The sequence below is a fragment of the Chroicocephalus ridibundus genome, chromosome 21 (assembly GCF_963924245.1).
Source record: "Chroicocephalus ridibundus chromosome 21, bChrRid1.1, whole genome shotgun sequence".
NCBI lineage: Eukaryota > Metazoa > Chordata > Aves > Charadriiformes > Laridae > Chroicocephalus > Chroicocephalus ridibundus.
In genome coordinates this window covers 3,334,018-3,347,803 of record NC_086304.1, presented here as the reverse complement: position 1 = coordinate 3,347,803, position 13,786 = coordinate 3,334,018, and the positions used below count along the sequence as shown (strand labels likewise).

Sequence of the window (13,786 nt, the reverse complement as noted above, 5' to 3'; positions counted from 1 at the left end):
GCCACCTCCCCGGACCATAGAGGGTCGGTCCTCCTGTCGGTGCAGAGTAGCTTCCGGCAGCGCCCGAGGAAGCGGAAGGGCTGGGAAAATGGCGGCGGCGGGGAGAGTCTGGGCCAGCCGGGGGATGGAGGCTGCTGCAGGGAGCTGCTGGGCCCCGCTCCCGGTCTGGCGGGGGCTGCTCCGGGGGCTGCTTCTCGCCGTGCTGGCAGTGGGTGAGGATGAACGGGAGAGGGACGGGACGGGACGGGACGGGACAGGGTAGGGCATCCCCCGGTTTGGGGCCGCTCCGCGCCTAAGGCGGAGGTAGGGCGGGCCTCGCTCGGCCCCTCTGAGTCGGGGAGGGGTTTGTCTTTCCCCCCTGTTGATTTGAGGAGATGCTTTTTGAGGTACGGGGAATCCCTGGTTTGTTCCCTCTCTGAGGTGGGGCTGTGTCTTCTCCCCAGGCTGCTGCCGGGGGAACTCTGTTGAGAGGAAGATTTACATCCCCCTGAACAAAACGGCGCCGTGCGTTCGCCTCCTGAACGCCACGCACCAGATCGGCTGCCAGTGTGAGTACAGCTGTTGCTTATATCAATATTGCCCTTGTTCTCAGCGCCGTTTGCCCTTTTCCAATTGTGCTTCGGTAACTCTGAATATTCTGACCTGTTCCTGCTGAATTGAGGGGTGGAGACCTTAGAGACTGTTCCTGCAGACCTCGAAAATCCCTGCCAAGGCAGAGAGCAGCATTTTGAGCTCATGCTGTTAGTGCACACACAGGATAAAAGCAAGCCACAGCTTCTAGGGGTGCGAGGCAAAGCTGTGAGCGCTGCAGACCATGCTGGGGTTAACGAGGTAGGAGAGAAAGGGAGCAGGGAGCGAGTGAGATGGTGATGTCTGAAGGGAGCAGAGGGTTTGGTTGAGCTGCTGGTGCAGGGCTGGTTAACTTTGTAGGTTGTTTTTGTCATGTTGAAAGGGGGAAGGCAGGACTGCACGACTGTTAAAATTAAAAGATAGGTAAGGGAACCCCATTCCTGGCCGCAGTTAGCGTGAGTCAGTGTTTTTGCTCGCTTCCAATTCAGTTTTGCTTCCACAGGCAGCCACGCCCTGCCGCGGAGGTTGTCGGCTGCCACTGCAGGGCAGCGCGGATGCACTTGGTCTGGGAGATTACCCAGGGTACAAGGTTCTCTGACTCCTCTTCCACCCTCCGTGGGAGCCTAGTGTTCAGGCAGGCAGCTGCACACGGTCCTGCTTTCCTGCTCACAGGTGGTTTCCAGCAATGACACCAGTTGCTAACTGTGGGGATTTTGCTTGTTTTTATCAGTAGCTTCTTATGAAAGTGCTTTATCTGTCATCTGGGTTTTTTGGGACAAGGCAAAATGACAAGCGGTGGACCTGCTTTGTTGCTAGTCCCCTTTGCTGTCACAATCTTTTGCCCCTTGTGCCTCGCGCTGAGCTGTCTTTGAGGTCTCCGTTTCTGAATTTGCAATCTTTACTCTTAAAGCACTGAACTGCTTCCATGGCTGTGGTCCTTGAGTGTCTGTCTGCTCCGAGCGTCCTTCTGTCTCAGGGCCTGTTCCCTGCTCTCCTTCCTTATTGTCTTCAGTCACAGGAGACCCATAGTGCTTAGTTAGCTGAAGGTCCTTAAGTGCTTTGATGTGCTTAAACAAAAGATGCTTTCAAAGCATAAGTGCTTGTTGCTTGACATATGCCGTTCAGCTTTTTTTCTTTTGCTACTGAAAGCCACTGTTCCTTCTTCTGTGCCAGTTCACCAAATTGTTTCCTCCAGCCCTCTAAGCCCATGAGCTGTTCTTCCCTAAAGCCCTCAGTAAAATACTGCTATTCTGGGATGGTTTGGGAGCGCAAACAAAGTAGATCACTGTGAAACATGAAGGACACGCTCTCTTTCCCCAGCCTCCATCAGCGGAGACACGGGGGTGATCCATGTGGTTGAGAAGGAGGAGGACCTGAAGTGGGTGCTTGCTGACGGCCCCCACCCACCCTACATGATTCTGCTGGATGGGAACCTCTTCAACAGGTCAGTCGTCATCTGTTGTTGCCTTCCCAGGGTGACTGGAGCCCAGCAGACCAATATGGGTCCCTAATCTGGTGATGAAAATGTCATTTTTCAAGTGACGGATGGTAGAATCAGCCCTGACTGCACTGAATTATATTTGTGGGTTTACTGTGTTTTAGTCCTTAATTTTATTTCTTCTTAAATGCGCTGTTTTGCTGTTAGAAGAGCTCTGCTCTGTGCAAATTCTCGTGCCGTGTTCATCACTGGAGCAGTTACTAAAGTTCATTAAACAACACGATTAAGATTGGTCACATCTCTTCCTGGGCAGAACAGGAAAGAAGTGGCTGAAGTTTTCTGCTTGTTGCTGTCTGCGTAATCTTACGCAGTTCTGAGCAGAAAAAGGGGCATGTTGGTTATTTTGATCAAAAGCATCATCACGTGCTCGACTGTAATGTCTTGGATTGTAACTCTTCATTAACAAATTCAAAATTTCACTCATGTTTTCTCTCTTCCAGGAGGGTAATGCTGCAGCTGAAGGGAACCTCCCGAGTGTCAGGCCTTGCTGTGGCCGTTGCCAAACCCAGCCCTCCCCAGGGATTCTCTCCTGGTTTGAAGTGCCCCAATGATGGCTTTGGTAAGGAAATGTTAAGTCTTTATCCTCATTAGGAGGAAGAGAAATGGTGCCTTTACATTGGACAGCCCAAGCAAGAAAAGCAAAGGGTAGCTGAAATTGCAGCTACACTTTAACGTCAAAATGGTGTTTAAGGTAACAGGGTCAAAATGTTCTTTCGAAGTAGTTTTTCTGAGCTGGAATCTCATCATTTCTCGGAAGGACTAGGGCAGGTGTTTGGGGGAAGGCTGTCAGATAAGCTGGCTAAAACAGCATCGTCACTAAAGCGTTAAACCTCACGAGGGCTTGTTGTAACTTCTGTTTTCTTTCCCATGTGAAACTTGTGCTTTGTCCACACGTGATCATTAAAGCATCTTGCGTTGGCATAGATTGAGTGGAGTGTGTGTTAACCTCTCCGTCTGGGCCAGTCGCTACGTTTTGAAATTACATTCTGCCTCCCTGAACTCCCCCGGTGGTTTCAGTTCGGTTTTCATGTCACTATTTTTCACGCAGCAAATTTACTGTCTTGCACTTTGAGGGGGAGAAATCGCTACACCTTCTGTAGCTAGCACAAAGCTTTCTGCTGGGAAGGATGCCGTGTACGCTCCAGAGAGGAGTTCGGCGTGCTGGCATTGGTCGTGTCTCTGCTTCGTGCTGTTTGCGCAGCGTTTAGGTGTTAAAATGATTGGCACATTGCAGATGCCTTGGGGTACTTCCAGCACATGATGAGCTCAGAAAATGCGGGTTTGTGTGTTCGTCCTTTTGCAGTGTAATGTTTCTCTGTGTGCTTCCTCCACTCGCTCAGCATGTGATAAATGCTCGCCGCGTGCTCGTGCCAGCCTCCTGGCCTGTGATGGCTCTGAGCATCCATGTTTCTCATTCTCTCTGCATGGCACGCCGCTCTGCCTCTGCCACTCTGCCGCACGCAGTGACCAACTCCGTCTCTCCAAGCTTTTGTCAGCTGGTTCCTTGGACCATAATGGGGCTCATTCTGTAGTTGCTGCTATTTTCTCCGCAGGCCCTACCTCTCCTGCAGTCTCTTATTCTCTTGCAGGCTCAGATTTGTCCATTTTTTTTCTGTTTCCAGGTGTCTATTCCAAAGATTATGGCCCTCAGTTTGCACACTGCAATAAGACTGTGTGGAATCCTGTGGGGAGTGGGCTTTCATATGAGGATTTTGACTTCCCTATTTTTCTTCTTGAAGATGCCAATGAGACTCAAGTGATTAAGCAGGTACTGCACTTCCTTAATGAGGAGGAGAGGGGAACTGCTGCACAGTTCAGGAAAAGGGGGCAGAAGTTTTGTTTTCTCTCAGCTCAGATGTTGAAATCTACAGTAAAAACGTATGGTCTGATTTTATATGCGGTACGCAATGCTATGACAGAAAGGCTGAGTTTTATAATGATTTTTATTTCCATCCAGTGTTACCAAGACCATAATGTCCCTCGCGAGGGATCTGTCCCTGAGTACCCTCTCTGTGCCATGCAGCTGTTTTCCCATATGCACGCTGTCACCAGCACCGTTACCTGCATGAGGCGCAGCTCCCTCCAAAGCACCTTCAGCATTAATCCAGGTGAGCGGATTCCTCTTCCCTTGTCACGATGCAGGATAAGGCTGATGGTAAAAATCCCAGTGGAATACAGTCGTGCAAAAGAAAGAAAATTTTAGAGTTTCCCTAAAGGCTTGCTTGCCAACTGAGCCTTTTCAAAGTAATTCGGGGCTATGTTTGTCATCGGTTTAGAAAATAATATGTGAAACAGATGCTGGCTGAGAAAGGTACCTAATATCTGCTGCAGAGGTACCTAATATCTGCTCTGTAATGTGCTCTGAGGTTACTGCTCCGTTAAACGGCGCGTACGTGAATTGAAATCCCTGCTGAGCAGAAGTTTGCTCCTCTGCTCGAACCACTGGTGAGCGACGGCTGACCAGAAAGCTCGTTTCTCACTTGGCACTGCTGTGTTCTCAGCTCAAGCAACGTTGTTTCTGCTTCCTAGAGATTGTATGTGATCCCCTTCTCGATTACAATGTGTGGAGCACCTTGCAACCCATCAATTCCTCTGGGAAAGTCGATCCTGAGAAGGAAGTTATTATTGTCGCTACACGAGTAGGTATCTCTTAATCTTCCTTTGGAGAGCATGGACTGGAAGGATTCTGGAAAGATGTGGGCTTCGAGTCTCATGGGAATATACTTATCTTATATATTTTCATTTATTTCCATGTTCCAGACCTTTTAGATCTGACTGACTGTTATGTTTCTGCAAGTATGAGCCTTTTAGTTGGCGGGTTTACCTATTGTTTCAATATAAGGAGATCTGCGTTTTGTTTATTTCTTTCTGTTTTGTTATATGGGACTTTTTTCAGCGTTTTCTTCACTAATGGAACCAGACCAGTAGAAATAGTTAGCCTATCTGTCCTGCTTCCCTAATATATTTCACATCCTTAAAACGTGTTGCAGAGAGGGAGGCAGCGTAGTTGGCTCACCCGTACTTCTTGGGAGGGAGAGGCCGAATCACATGGCGAATTTTGTTGTGTGTCGAGCAGTGAGTCAGTGTCAGAGCTGAGAAAGACGTTCACTTCCCCGTCTGGCAGCCTGTTTCACAGTCGCTTTACGCCCTCCAGAGATGCTGGTTCAAAACTCCATTTTGTCACCACCTCGGAGCCCCGTGCTGAGCAGTGATGCTAGCACTAAAATTATGGCATACTTCAGATAATCTCAGTTTTCCGGTCAGGGCTGAGGGGGGGTGGTGGTGGCAGGGCTCTGAGGCCTCAGGACTGCCACAGCAGAGCAATTGGTATTTTAAGTTTCATTAAGCCAGGTGCTTTGGCGGTTCCCTTATCGATAGGATGAGTGGGATAGGAGGGAGGTGATAGATTTCCTTTCCCAATAGACTATTTCTCTGTATGCGCGCACATTGCTTACACCTCCTGTTCATGCTTACAGATTGACAGCCATTCCTTCTTCTGGAACATCGCACCTGGGGCAGAGAGTGCTGTCTCTTCTTTTGTAACCCACTTGGCCGCTGCTGAAGCCGTTCATAAAGCATCAGATATTCATTCGCTGCAAAGAAATATCATGTTCACCTTCTTCCAAGGGGTAAGAGCAGCGGCATCGCTCCACCGTTTGGCTTGTTCTAAGATAGCGAATCAGCCCATGGCTCCCTGCAGATGAACTTTTTCCCCTATTCTTTGTGCAGAGTCATTTGTCTGCGTCCCCACACCCTGGTTCTCTCCGCTCCCTCGGTGAGAACAGGATCTTAATGGCACTGGGATAACAACAGCAGATGGAGCTTCCACTGGGGCAGCCCATATTCTGCCCCACAGTTCATTCTGGATGAATGACTCGAACTTTGCTTTCCCTCCTGTCTCCTCCCAGTGTGGCTGCCTGTATGTCTGTTCTCTGCCTCACCCCTGTTCGGGATGAACTGCAATGGCCAGGCTTTAAATTCTGAAATGAAGCCCAGAAAAGGCTAGATTAAAAATATATGTGTTGACAGCAGCGAAACGTAGCTCATTTCTGAGAGCCCAGCACTGGAGTTGGCAGCTGTGGAAGAGCAGAGCAAGCGTGTGGAGGAGGGACTGATGGCCAACAGCTGATGTTCCCCTCAAGGCATCTGCACTGATGGCTTCTTTTGTGCAGTTTTGTGAAACTGGCTCCCACAGCCCCATGCTGTGGCCATGTGATTCCCTTCATTCACCCTCCTCAGCACATATATCCCTAGTCAGAATTTCCCTGGGGGAGACAGGCGTGCAGCGCTCTGGAGCGGACGTTCTCTGTCGTGCTCCCAGGATGGAGGAGGAATGAGAAGACTTGGCTGTAAATTAGTCGAGGGGGAAGTCTGGTGGCTGGCTTCATTGCCCTTCTTTGTCATGGAGATTCTCTTCTTGGGGGTGCCTATTCTTCCCCAGGCAGTGCTCAGCTTCTTACAGCTCCCTTGACAAACTCATGTCTGTCTTCTAGCCTTCCCTCCTTTTTTTCCAGGGAAACGGACACCCCTCCTTTCAGGAAAGCTTCATATGTTTAATTCCTGGAATGGAGGATTGCTCTTTTCCCTGTCTTGCTGTCCTCTTTATGAAAACACAAAGAGGATGGCTTGTGCCAGGTTGAAGGCTATATTAATGCCTCTCTGCTGTTAGTAACAGTATCTTGCAAGATATCGGTGCTCACTTAAGTCTTACTTTGCCCCTGTGCCTTTCTTACTTGTGGAATTCGCTAGCTGTCCCCTGGATTTTTTGCTCCTTGCCTTCCTTTTTGTCCTTTGCTCCATCCTACGATACCTTTGTCTTTGGAGCCAGGCACAAAGTAATATTTACTTTGGTCTTTTAGTGTGTGCCAGGCTACGTGCACCTTCAGAAATGCTTGGTGCAGTAGTTGGCCCTCGAACTCTTGGTCTTGCTCCACCTCAGCCTCTCAAATATTGCTGTTTGTTGTGCCACGCAGATATCCCTGTGTGATTCATGTATGATTATTTTCTTTTTTCCCCTTGCAGGAGACCTTTGATTACATTGGCAGTTCGCGCATGGTGTATGATATGGAAAAAGACAAGTTTCCTCTGCGCTTGGACAACATTCATTCATTTGTGGAGTTGAATCAGGTGTGGGATAAGTTAGGGGACCTTTTTATTCCCTGTTTCTCTGGGATAATTTAGCTGTGGTTTTCCCAGTCAGCCTTTCATTGTTTTCGATTATTCCTGGGACTGGACTTTGCTGCTCTGCAAGATTCAATGATGTCCAATCGTGTACTTGGGACGTTTTGTGTTTTTTCTTGAAGGTGGCTCTAAGGAATGACTCAATTCTATGGATGCATACAGACCCCGTCTCTCGGATGAATGAGTCTGTTGAAGTGCAGGTAATAGAAAGCAATCTGTAGTCATTCATTTCTACAAAATGCTGCGGCATCTTTAGCGCGCTGCAAGTTAACCTTTCCAGAGACATCCACACATCCAAAAGAACAGCGGAACAGTGCTGTTTTCTCTTCTTGCAGGTTAGAAACTTGCTAGATATTCTGAGTAATAGCAGCATGGGAGCAAACGTGACTTTGCAGGAAGCTGGATATTCGCAGCCTCTTCCCCCGTCTTCCTTCCAGCGCTTCCTTCGGGCCCGGCACATCCCCGGAGTGGTCCTAACTGACCACAAAACTGCCTTCCAGAACAGGTACTTCTTCAGGGTGGAGGGGCAGAGGGTGGCCCACAGCCGAAGGCAGCGGAGCCGGCAGAGGGCATCTGAGCTCCCGCAACGCCTCTGCCAGGGGGGTGCTGCCTAACATACATGTAGAGCGGCACTCCGGGGGGAGCGGAGGAGCAAACATGTGCCATGTAATTGAACAAGCGCAACATAATTATTCTGACAACCGAAAGAAATCGAGTTTTGTACAGAAAATGTTCCCCACAGCTGGCTAGAAGCCAGAGGTGAGCAAATGGCAACTGAGCGTGCCTAAGCCTCATCTGTTCTTCCAGAAGCTAGCAGCTTTTTTTTTTTTTTTTTTTTTTTTTTTAAATATAGCTTTCTATTTCTGATGGCAGAAAGCCCCAGGCGTTGGAAAAGGCACTTTTATTCACCCCACATGACCCTACCACAGCATGTTCCTTGAGGATCCCCTGCTCCTCCTCCACTTTGGCAGTGGAAATGTGGGGTAGAGGACAGACATATGCCTCTCCCCTCTTCCCTGAACTCTTCAAATTGTCTCTTTCCCTTCCTTTTCTGTGCTTCCCTGCTGCTTCTGAGAATCTCGGTAGCAATCAAGGAGAAGTAGCTTCCCTTTCACTCTTAAATCTGCACTGCTCTAAAGGGGTAAGAAGAGCTTGGGTGGAAGAAAGCACAACTCCCTGCTGTGGGACCCGTCTTTAGACTGGGGGGATCAGTCCCAGGTTGGCTGGGAACGTCAGGTGCGTGGAGCATGCGGTGGGCTTTCAGCCCAGTTCAGCTGCGTGCGCTGCAGATGCATTGGTGTAAATCTCATAGAGTTCACTTGGAATTCCTCACTGCCTTCAAGAGAAGGCATTAATAAAATCCACTGGCGCGACTTGCATCGAAAGCCCTCTTCTCAGGAGACCTTCTGCATGGCTTGTCCTTGCCTCAGTTTCTCTACCCATTTAATAGATTGGGCTGTCGCCCACCTGAAAGCTAATCACAGCTTGTAAATTGCTTGGAGATCCTCAGATGGGAGAAGCTGTGGAAGGGCCAAGTTAATTATAAAGCCTCATTAAATGGTTTAAGGAGCGTGTGGCAGGGCAGTGCTTTGGCAGGCCTGGATCTCTGCTCCCCGGAGACTGCTCCCACTGTTTGCTTTAGGCACACTCTGAATTGAATTCCATGCCCTGTGGTTTCTTTCTGCCCCTCCCCAACCTCTGTTTGCCTCCTTCTTTTCAGATACTACCAGAGCATGTACGACACTCCAGAGAACATCCGGATGCAATACCCTGAGGGCCTTAGCCCCGAGGAGATGTTGGAATATGTCACAGACACAGCCAAGGTTCCTACTTTGCATTTCCTTTAGCTGCTGTATCTGGGGTGGCTTTGGGTAGGGGCGGGTAGAAGCAGGGTTGTGGGGAGAGGGGGGAAAGCCGTTTCCAAAAAGGGCAGAAAGAAGGTGGGAGTGCTTTGTACAGGGACAAAGGCGGTCGGCACTCAAATGCTAGCACGGTGTAAGCGTTTTGATGGATGTGTCGATTCTGGCTTGCTCTCCTCGCTTGTTTTGCTGGATCTGCCTATCTTGATTAACACAGAGCGCTCTTCCTTTGCAGTCCCTGGCAGAAGTTGCCACAGTGGTCGCCCGTGCTCTCTACCGGCTTGCGGGGGGAGCCAACAACACCTCTGCTATTCAGGCAGATCCAAAAACGGTACGAGCAGATGGAATTGAGTCCCTGGCATCTCTGATGAGCCCTCACGTACCTCCCTTCTGTCTCTGTTTATATGTGTTTACACAGCATGCTGTCCTGTCTGTCTCAGTGAGGGCTTTGCCTCCCCCTTCTCCCTTTTCCCCACCACAGCTGAATGAAAAAACTTTCCCCCTTCTCCAGTTCCTTGCCTCTTGCTCGCAGGGCAGGCATTAAGCTTCACGAGCACTGTATAAAACAGAGCTCCTTTTATCCTCATTCCACGAAGCAGAAGAGGAAGCTGAGGTGAAATGGCGATGTGTGCCACAGGGATCACCTAAGGAGCCAGTGGAGCTGGAATCAAACCCAGTTTTCACATCTCAGTCCTGAATTCCATGCAATTGTGGTGTATGGTCTCTCCTTTGCTGTGTTCTTGGCCCTTGTAGTGGGAAACATCTGTCCACCAAATAGCTGGTAAGATGTTTTCTCTCCACTTTGTATCTAAACCAATTTCCATCTCTTTCCAGGTCTCTCGAATGCTCTATGGGTTTCTGATTAAAATGAACAATTCCTGGTTTCAGTCCATCATTAAACCAGACATAAAAGGAATTCTGGGTAAGAGCAATGTAGGGAAGAAGAACACAGGACTGGGTTTGACCCCATATGTTACCTGGCAGCTTTCTACAGCGCCACGCTAACATCGCCTGCTTCTGGCCATCTCCCCGCCAGTCCCATTTCTCTCGCTGTTCCAGGTGACGTTCCCCAACATTACGTTGCCGTTTCCAGCCCTGTGAACACCACCTACCTTGTACAGTATGTCCTGGCCAACCTGACGGGCACTGTTGTTAACCTCACCAAGGAAGAGTGCCTCAGCCCTGAAAAAACACCCAGCAGTGAGAAAGAGGTGAGTAGCCATTGGAGCGGGATGAGAGCTAAGGACAGATCTGTCCGATTTGCCTTTGAGGAAAGCGGGTTCGGGATGCTTTCTGTTGCTCGTAATAATACATGGGAGAACTGGGAAACTTCTCAAACAAGGAGGTAAGGGAGGAGTGGGCAAAAGGATCCCCTTACAGTGAGAACAGGCAGTAAAGCCCCTTTCTCTCTCCCCAGATACGTGGGTAAGGTTCCAGAACAAGGGAGCGGTCTCATTATTTGCTAGTGTCTGTTTGCTGTCTCTTACTCTCCCGTTTTCTTTGCAGATGTACGAATATGCCTGGGTGCAGGGTTCTCTGGACCCCAACTCAACCTCGCGAGTCCCCTACTGTGTTCGGTCCACTGTTCGCCTAAGCAAAGCACTCTCTCCGGCCTTCGAGCTGAGGCAGTGGGGATCTACAGAGTACTCCACGTGGACGGAGAGTCGGTGGAAAGAGATCCGTGCCCGAATATTTCTGGTGGCCAGCAAGGAGCTAGAGGTGAGTTTGTACATGTCAGAAAAAGAAAGTAGAGGGGGGGAAAAAAAAAAAAATGCGTCTAGCTGTGAACGACATCTGAGAGCTGGAGAAACAGTTCGGAGTTTGTTATGAGATGTGCCATCATCCTGTGTGAGCTCCCCACTTAAGAACAGCCGGGCTTCGATCCTTGAAAATGAGGGAGCCAAGGGTGCCTGGCTGGTGACAACCCTACCACCTCCAGCCATTTGTGGGTTAATAATGTGGTCGCTGAGGCTGAGACAGTGCAGAATAATCAAGAGTCCCAGGAGCAGGCTGAGCTCTGTGAATAAAAGATAGAAGTGACAGGAGTCTTAACCCCTTCCCCAAGCACAGGAAGGCCAAGCCAGTGAATCTGGCTGGTTTGGCTGACGTGCAGCCCCAGTCTTGCTTCCTGCGGTCCGGGTCCCCTCTCAACAATGCAGAAATAACTTGTGCACAAACCTTCCCAAAAAAAAGCTGCTGTTGTTTCGGCATCTCAGATTCCAAGCCACCCTTAGCTGGGGGTGATGTGGTTTAAGCGCCAGCAGAATAAGGGTTAAGCGTACAGTCACTTTGGGACTGTCTCATGCCCTCTGGTTGGCTGTTAATGATGTCATACCCTGTCACAACAGACTCCCGAGCGTCATCATGTGCCACCCAAAGGCCACGCAAGCCCAAGCCCAGCAATCGTATCTCTCGGATGGTTATTTGAAATCTGAGCAATTTGTTTGCGTGGCGCTGGGCCTTTTTAACGCTGGCAGGCGAGCACAATGCCCGGCCTGTGTCTCTCGACCCGTTACAGCCCAGTAGATACTGGTGACCTGGAGATGCACAGTTTGAGCCCAGCCATCCCTGAAGCGCTGACCCGATAGAAAATGTAGTGAGAGCGTTGTAGGAGCACATGAGTGTCTGGCTGCTGCATGGGGGCTGCTCTATGATTGATGTGGGGGAGACTGGGGATGGCAGTCCCACCAAGGAGAAGGGTTGAAGGAGGGAATCTACAGAGACCTTAGACTGGTCTGGCACTTAGGCTTCAGGAAAGGTGCTGAGCGGGAGTTGAATCTCAGTTATTCAAAGGCTATTGACAGATGTTGATTCTGCCAGCAGCTGTGCGTCTTGAAGGCAGTTACAGCTCTTTGCTGGCGGGGATGACAGTTCGTGCAGGAGTAGCCAAGGTGTAACATTAAATGCTCGCTAAAAATCCTTGCAATGCGCATGCGACTCTGAAACGTGATACATTCTTTATCCGTGAAACAGCTCTCTTACCTTTTCTCTTAAACATCGGTTTGTGCGAGCTCTCAATAATGAAAGCTGACCTGATCCCGTTGCTTTTGCCCTGAGGCTGTAAGGTCCTCGGCGTATCTTCTTATTTCAGTGTACACAGTGCCTCGGCTGGTCTCTGTAGCTTTCTGACAGAGACCCCCCCCCTATTCGATGCAAATTCTCTGAGGTGCTGCAGGTCTGTGTCTGTAACAATGACACTGAGTGTTTCTCATCCCTTCCTAGATAATCACTTTGGTTGTGGGCATTGCCATTCTGATCATCTCCCTCCTCGCCACATACTTTATCAACGCCAAAGCAGATGTACTTTTTAGCATCCCGCGGGACCCTGGGGCTGTGGCTTACTGAAGATGCTCTCGGGGCTGGAGAAGTCTTAGCCCTTGGATTACAATTGTCAAAGATAAAAAGTACACTGGAATGCCCCTCCCCCTGGATAGGGACGCGAGTGGCTCTCTCCAGAGCTCCCATGCTCGGGTTCTGAGGACTGAGCCCAAAAACGTAAGAGACTTTCCCAGAAAACCGTGCCGACCAAGCCCTAAAGAAACTGTGACCGAGACGGTCCCGAAGCCTTTCTTGTTAATTTGTTCTTACTTCTGAGCAACTTGAGAGGATTGGTCCTGAACGCCGCTGAGACGACGATGGGATGGATGCGTCCCCTAAATGAAGGCGAGGGTGGAAAGGGTAAAGGTATTTTCTCTGGGATGTACGTGGACCAGCAGATCTCCGTGGTGTCTGCCAGCACAGGCTGCCTGTTAACGTCCAACAGTTGCTGTGAATCTGTGTATACTACGATGCAGGGAGGGCAAGGTGTGTTCAACAGATGATTAGATGTAAAATGTCCTGGTTTTTAATGGTGCAATATTTTCTGGGTTTTGTATATATATAAATAGTTCTGTTTAATTAAAAAAATCTCCCCTTACAAATTAACCCGTTGCCTGTTTTGTCTTAGTTGGTGCCAAAAGGGCCAAAACCGCTGGGTGTTGCAATATGTTTTGGTCTCGGGAGACACAAGAGTTTTTGTGTGATTTGTTGGTTGACTCGCGTTGAAACTTGGAATTTTTCGTACAGCCGGACGAAAGAAGGACGCGGTGCCCTCAGACAGGACAGGGAATGAACTCGCTGTTGTTTAGAGTGCAAGCTCTCCAAGGCAGGGATGGCTCGTCGCTCCAAACGGGGCTTTGTACGATGGTACCTTGATCTCAGTCGATCCCTGGGCGCTGGTATAATAAACACGTTTTTTAATGAGCACACTCCTGCACTTTGTTTGCTTCAGTGCTATTCCTTAGCGCCCAGCAAGACTGGGCTCTCGGGGCTGGCGGCTGTGATTGACCAGGCACTGGGATAGTCCTGATTGTTTCTTTCGTATGAAAATTCACGTGGTCTTCAGCAATCAGGATTTCAAGGCGCGATGGTGCCATTGTCCAAAGTGAGGAGCTCAAAAATAAGTAGAGGGGATTAGTGCCAGAAATCGGAGCTGACGAGCGCTAAAGCAGACATCGCTTTCTCTGCCCTAGAGGACAGAGTGGGCTTTTGTATTTAAGTCTTTTCTCAACTAGGCATAGGCTCCGGAGTTTTAAAGGAGTTCAGACCTTGTACTTTCAGTGCTACCTTGAGGGAGATTTCTTCCACTTGCTAATGCATCCCGCAGTCAGGAAGCTGCTCCTGATACTTGGTGGAATGT

At 49.5% G+C, this 13,786-nt stretch overlaps 1 protein-coding gene across 1 annotated transcript; it reads left to right on the top strand.

Annotated features, from left to right (window-relative positions):
* The first annotated feature begins 59 nt into the window (after positions 1-59).
* Positions 60-13,221, top strand: NCSTN (nicastrin). The gene is made up of 17 exons (XM_063357288.1): positions 60-212; positions 444-548; positions 1,891-2,014; positions 2,509-2,627; positions 3,691-3,836; positions 4,026-4,176; positions 4,598-4,707; positions 5,545-5,697; positions 7,091-7,195; positions 7,372-7,449; positions 7,585-7,754; positions 8,970-9,072; positions 9,344-9,439; positions 9,943-10,030; positions 10,168-10,319; positions 10,615-10,827; positions 12,331-13,221. Exons 1-17 carry the CDS (start codon positions 89-91, stop codon positions 12,451-12,453), a joined length of 2,160 nt encoding a protein of 719 aa, XP_063213358.1. The 5' UTR covers positions 60-88; the 3' UTR covers positions 12,454-13,221.
* Positions 13,222-13,786: the final 565 nt, after the last annotated feature.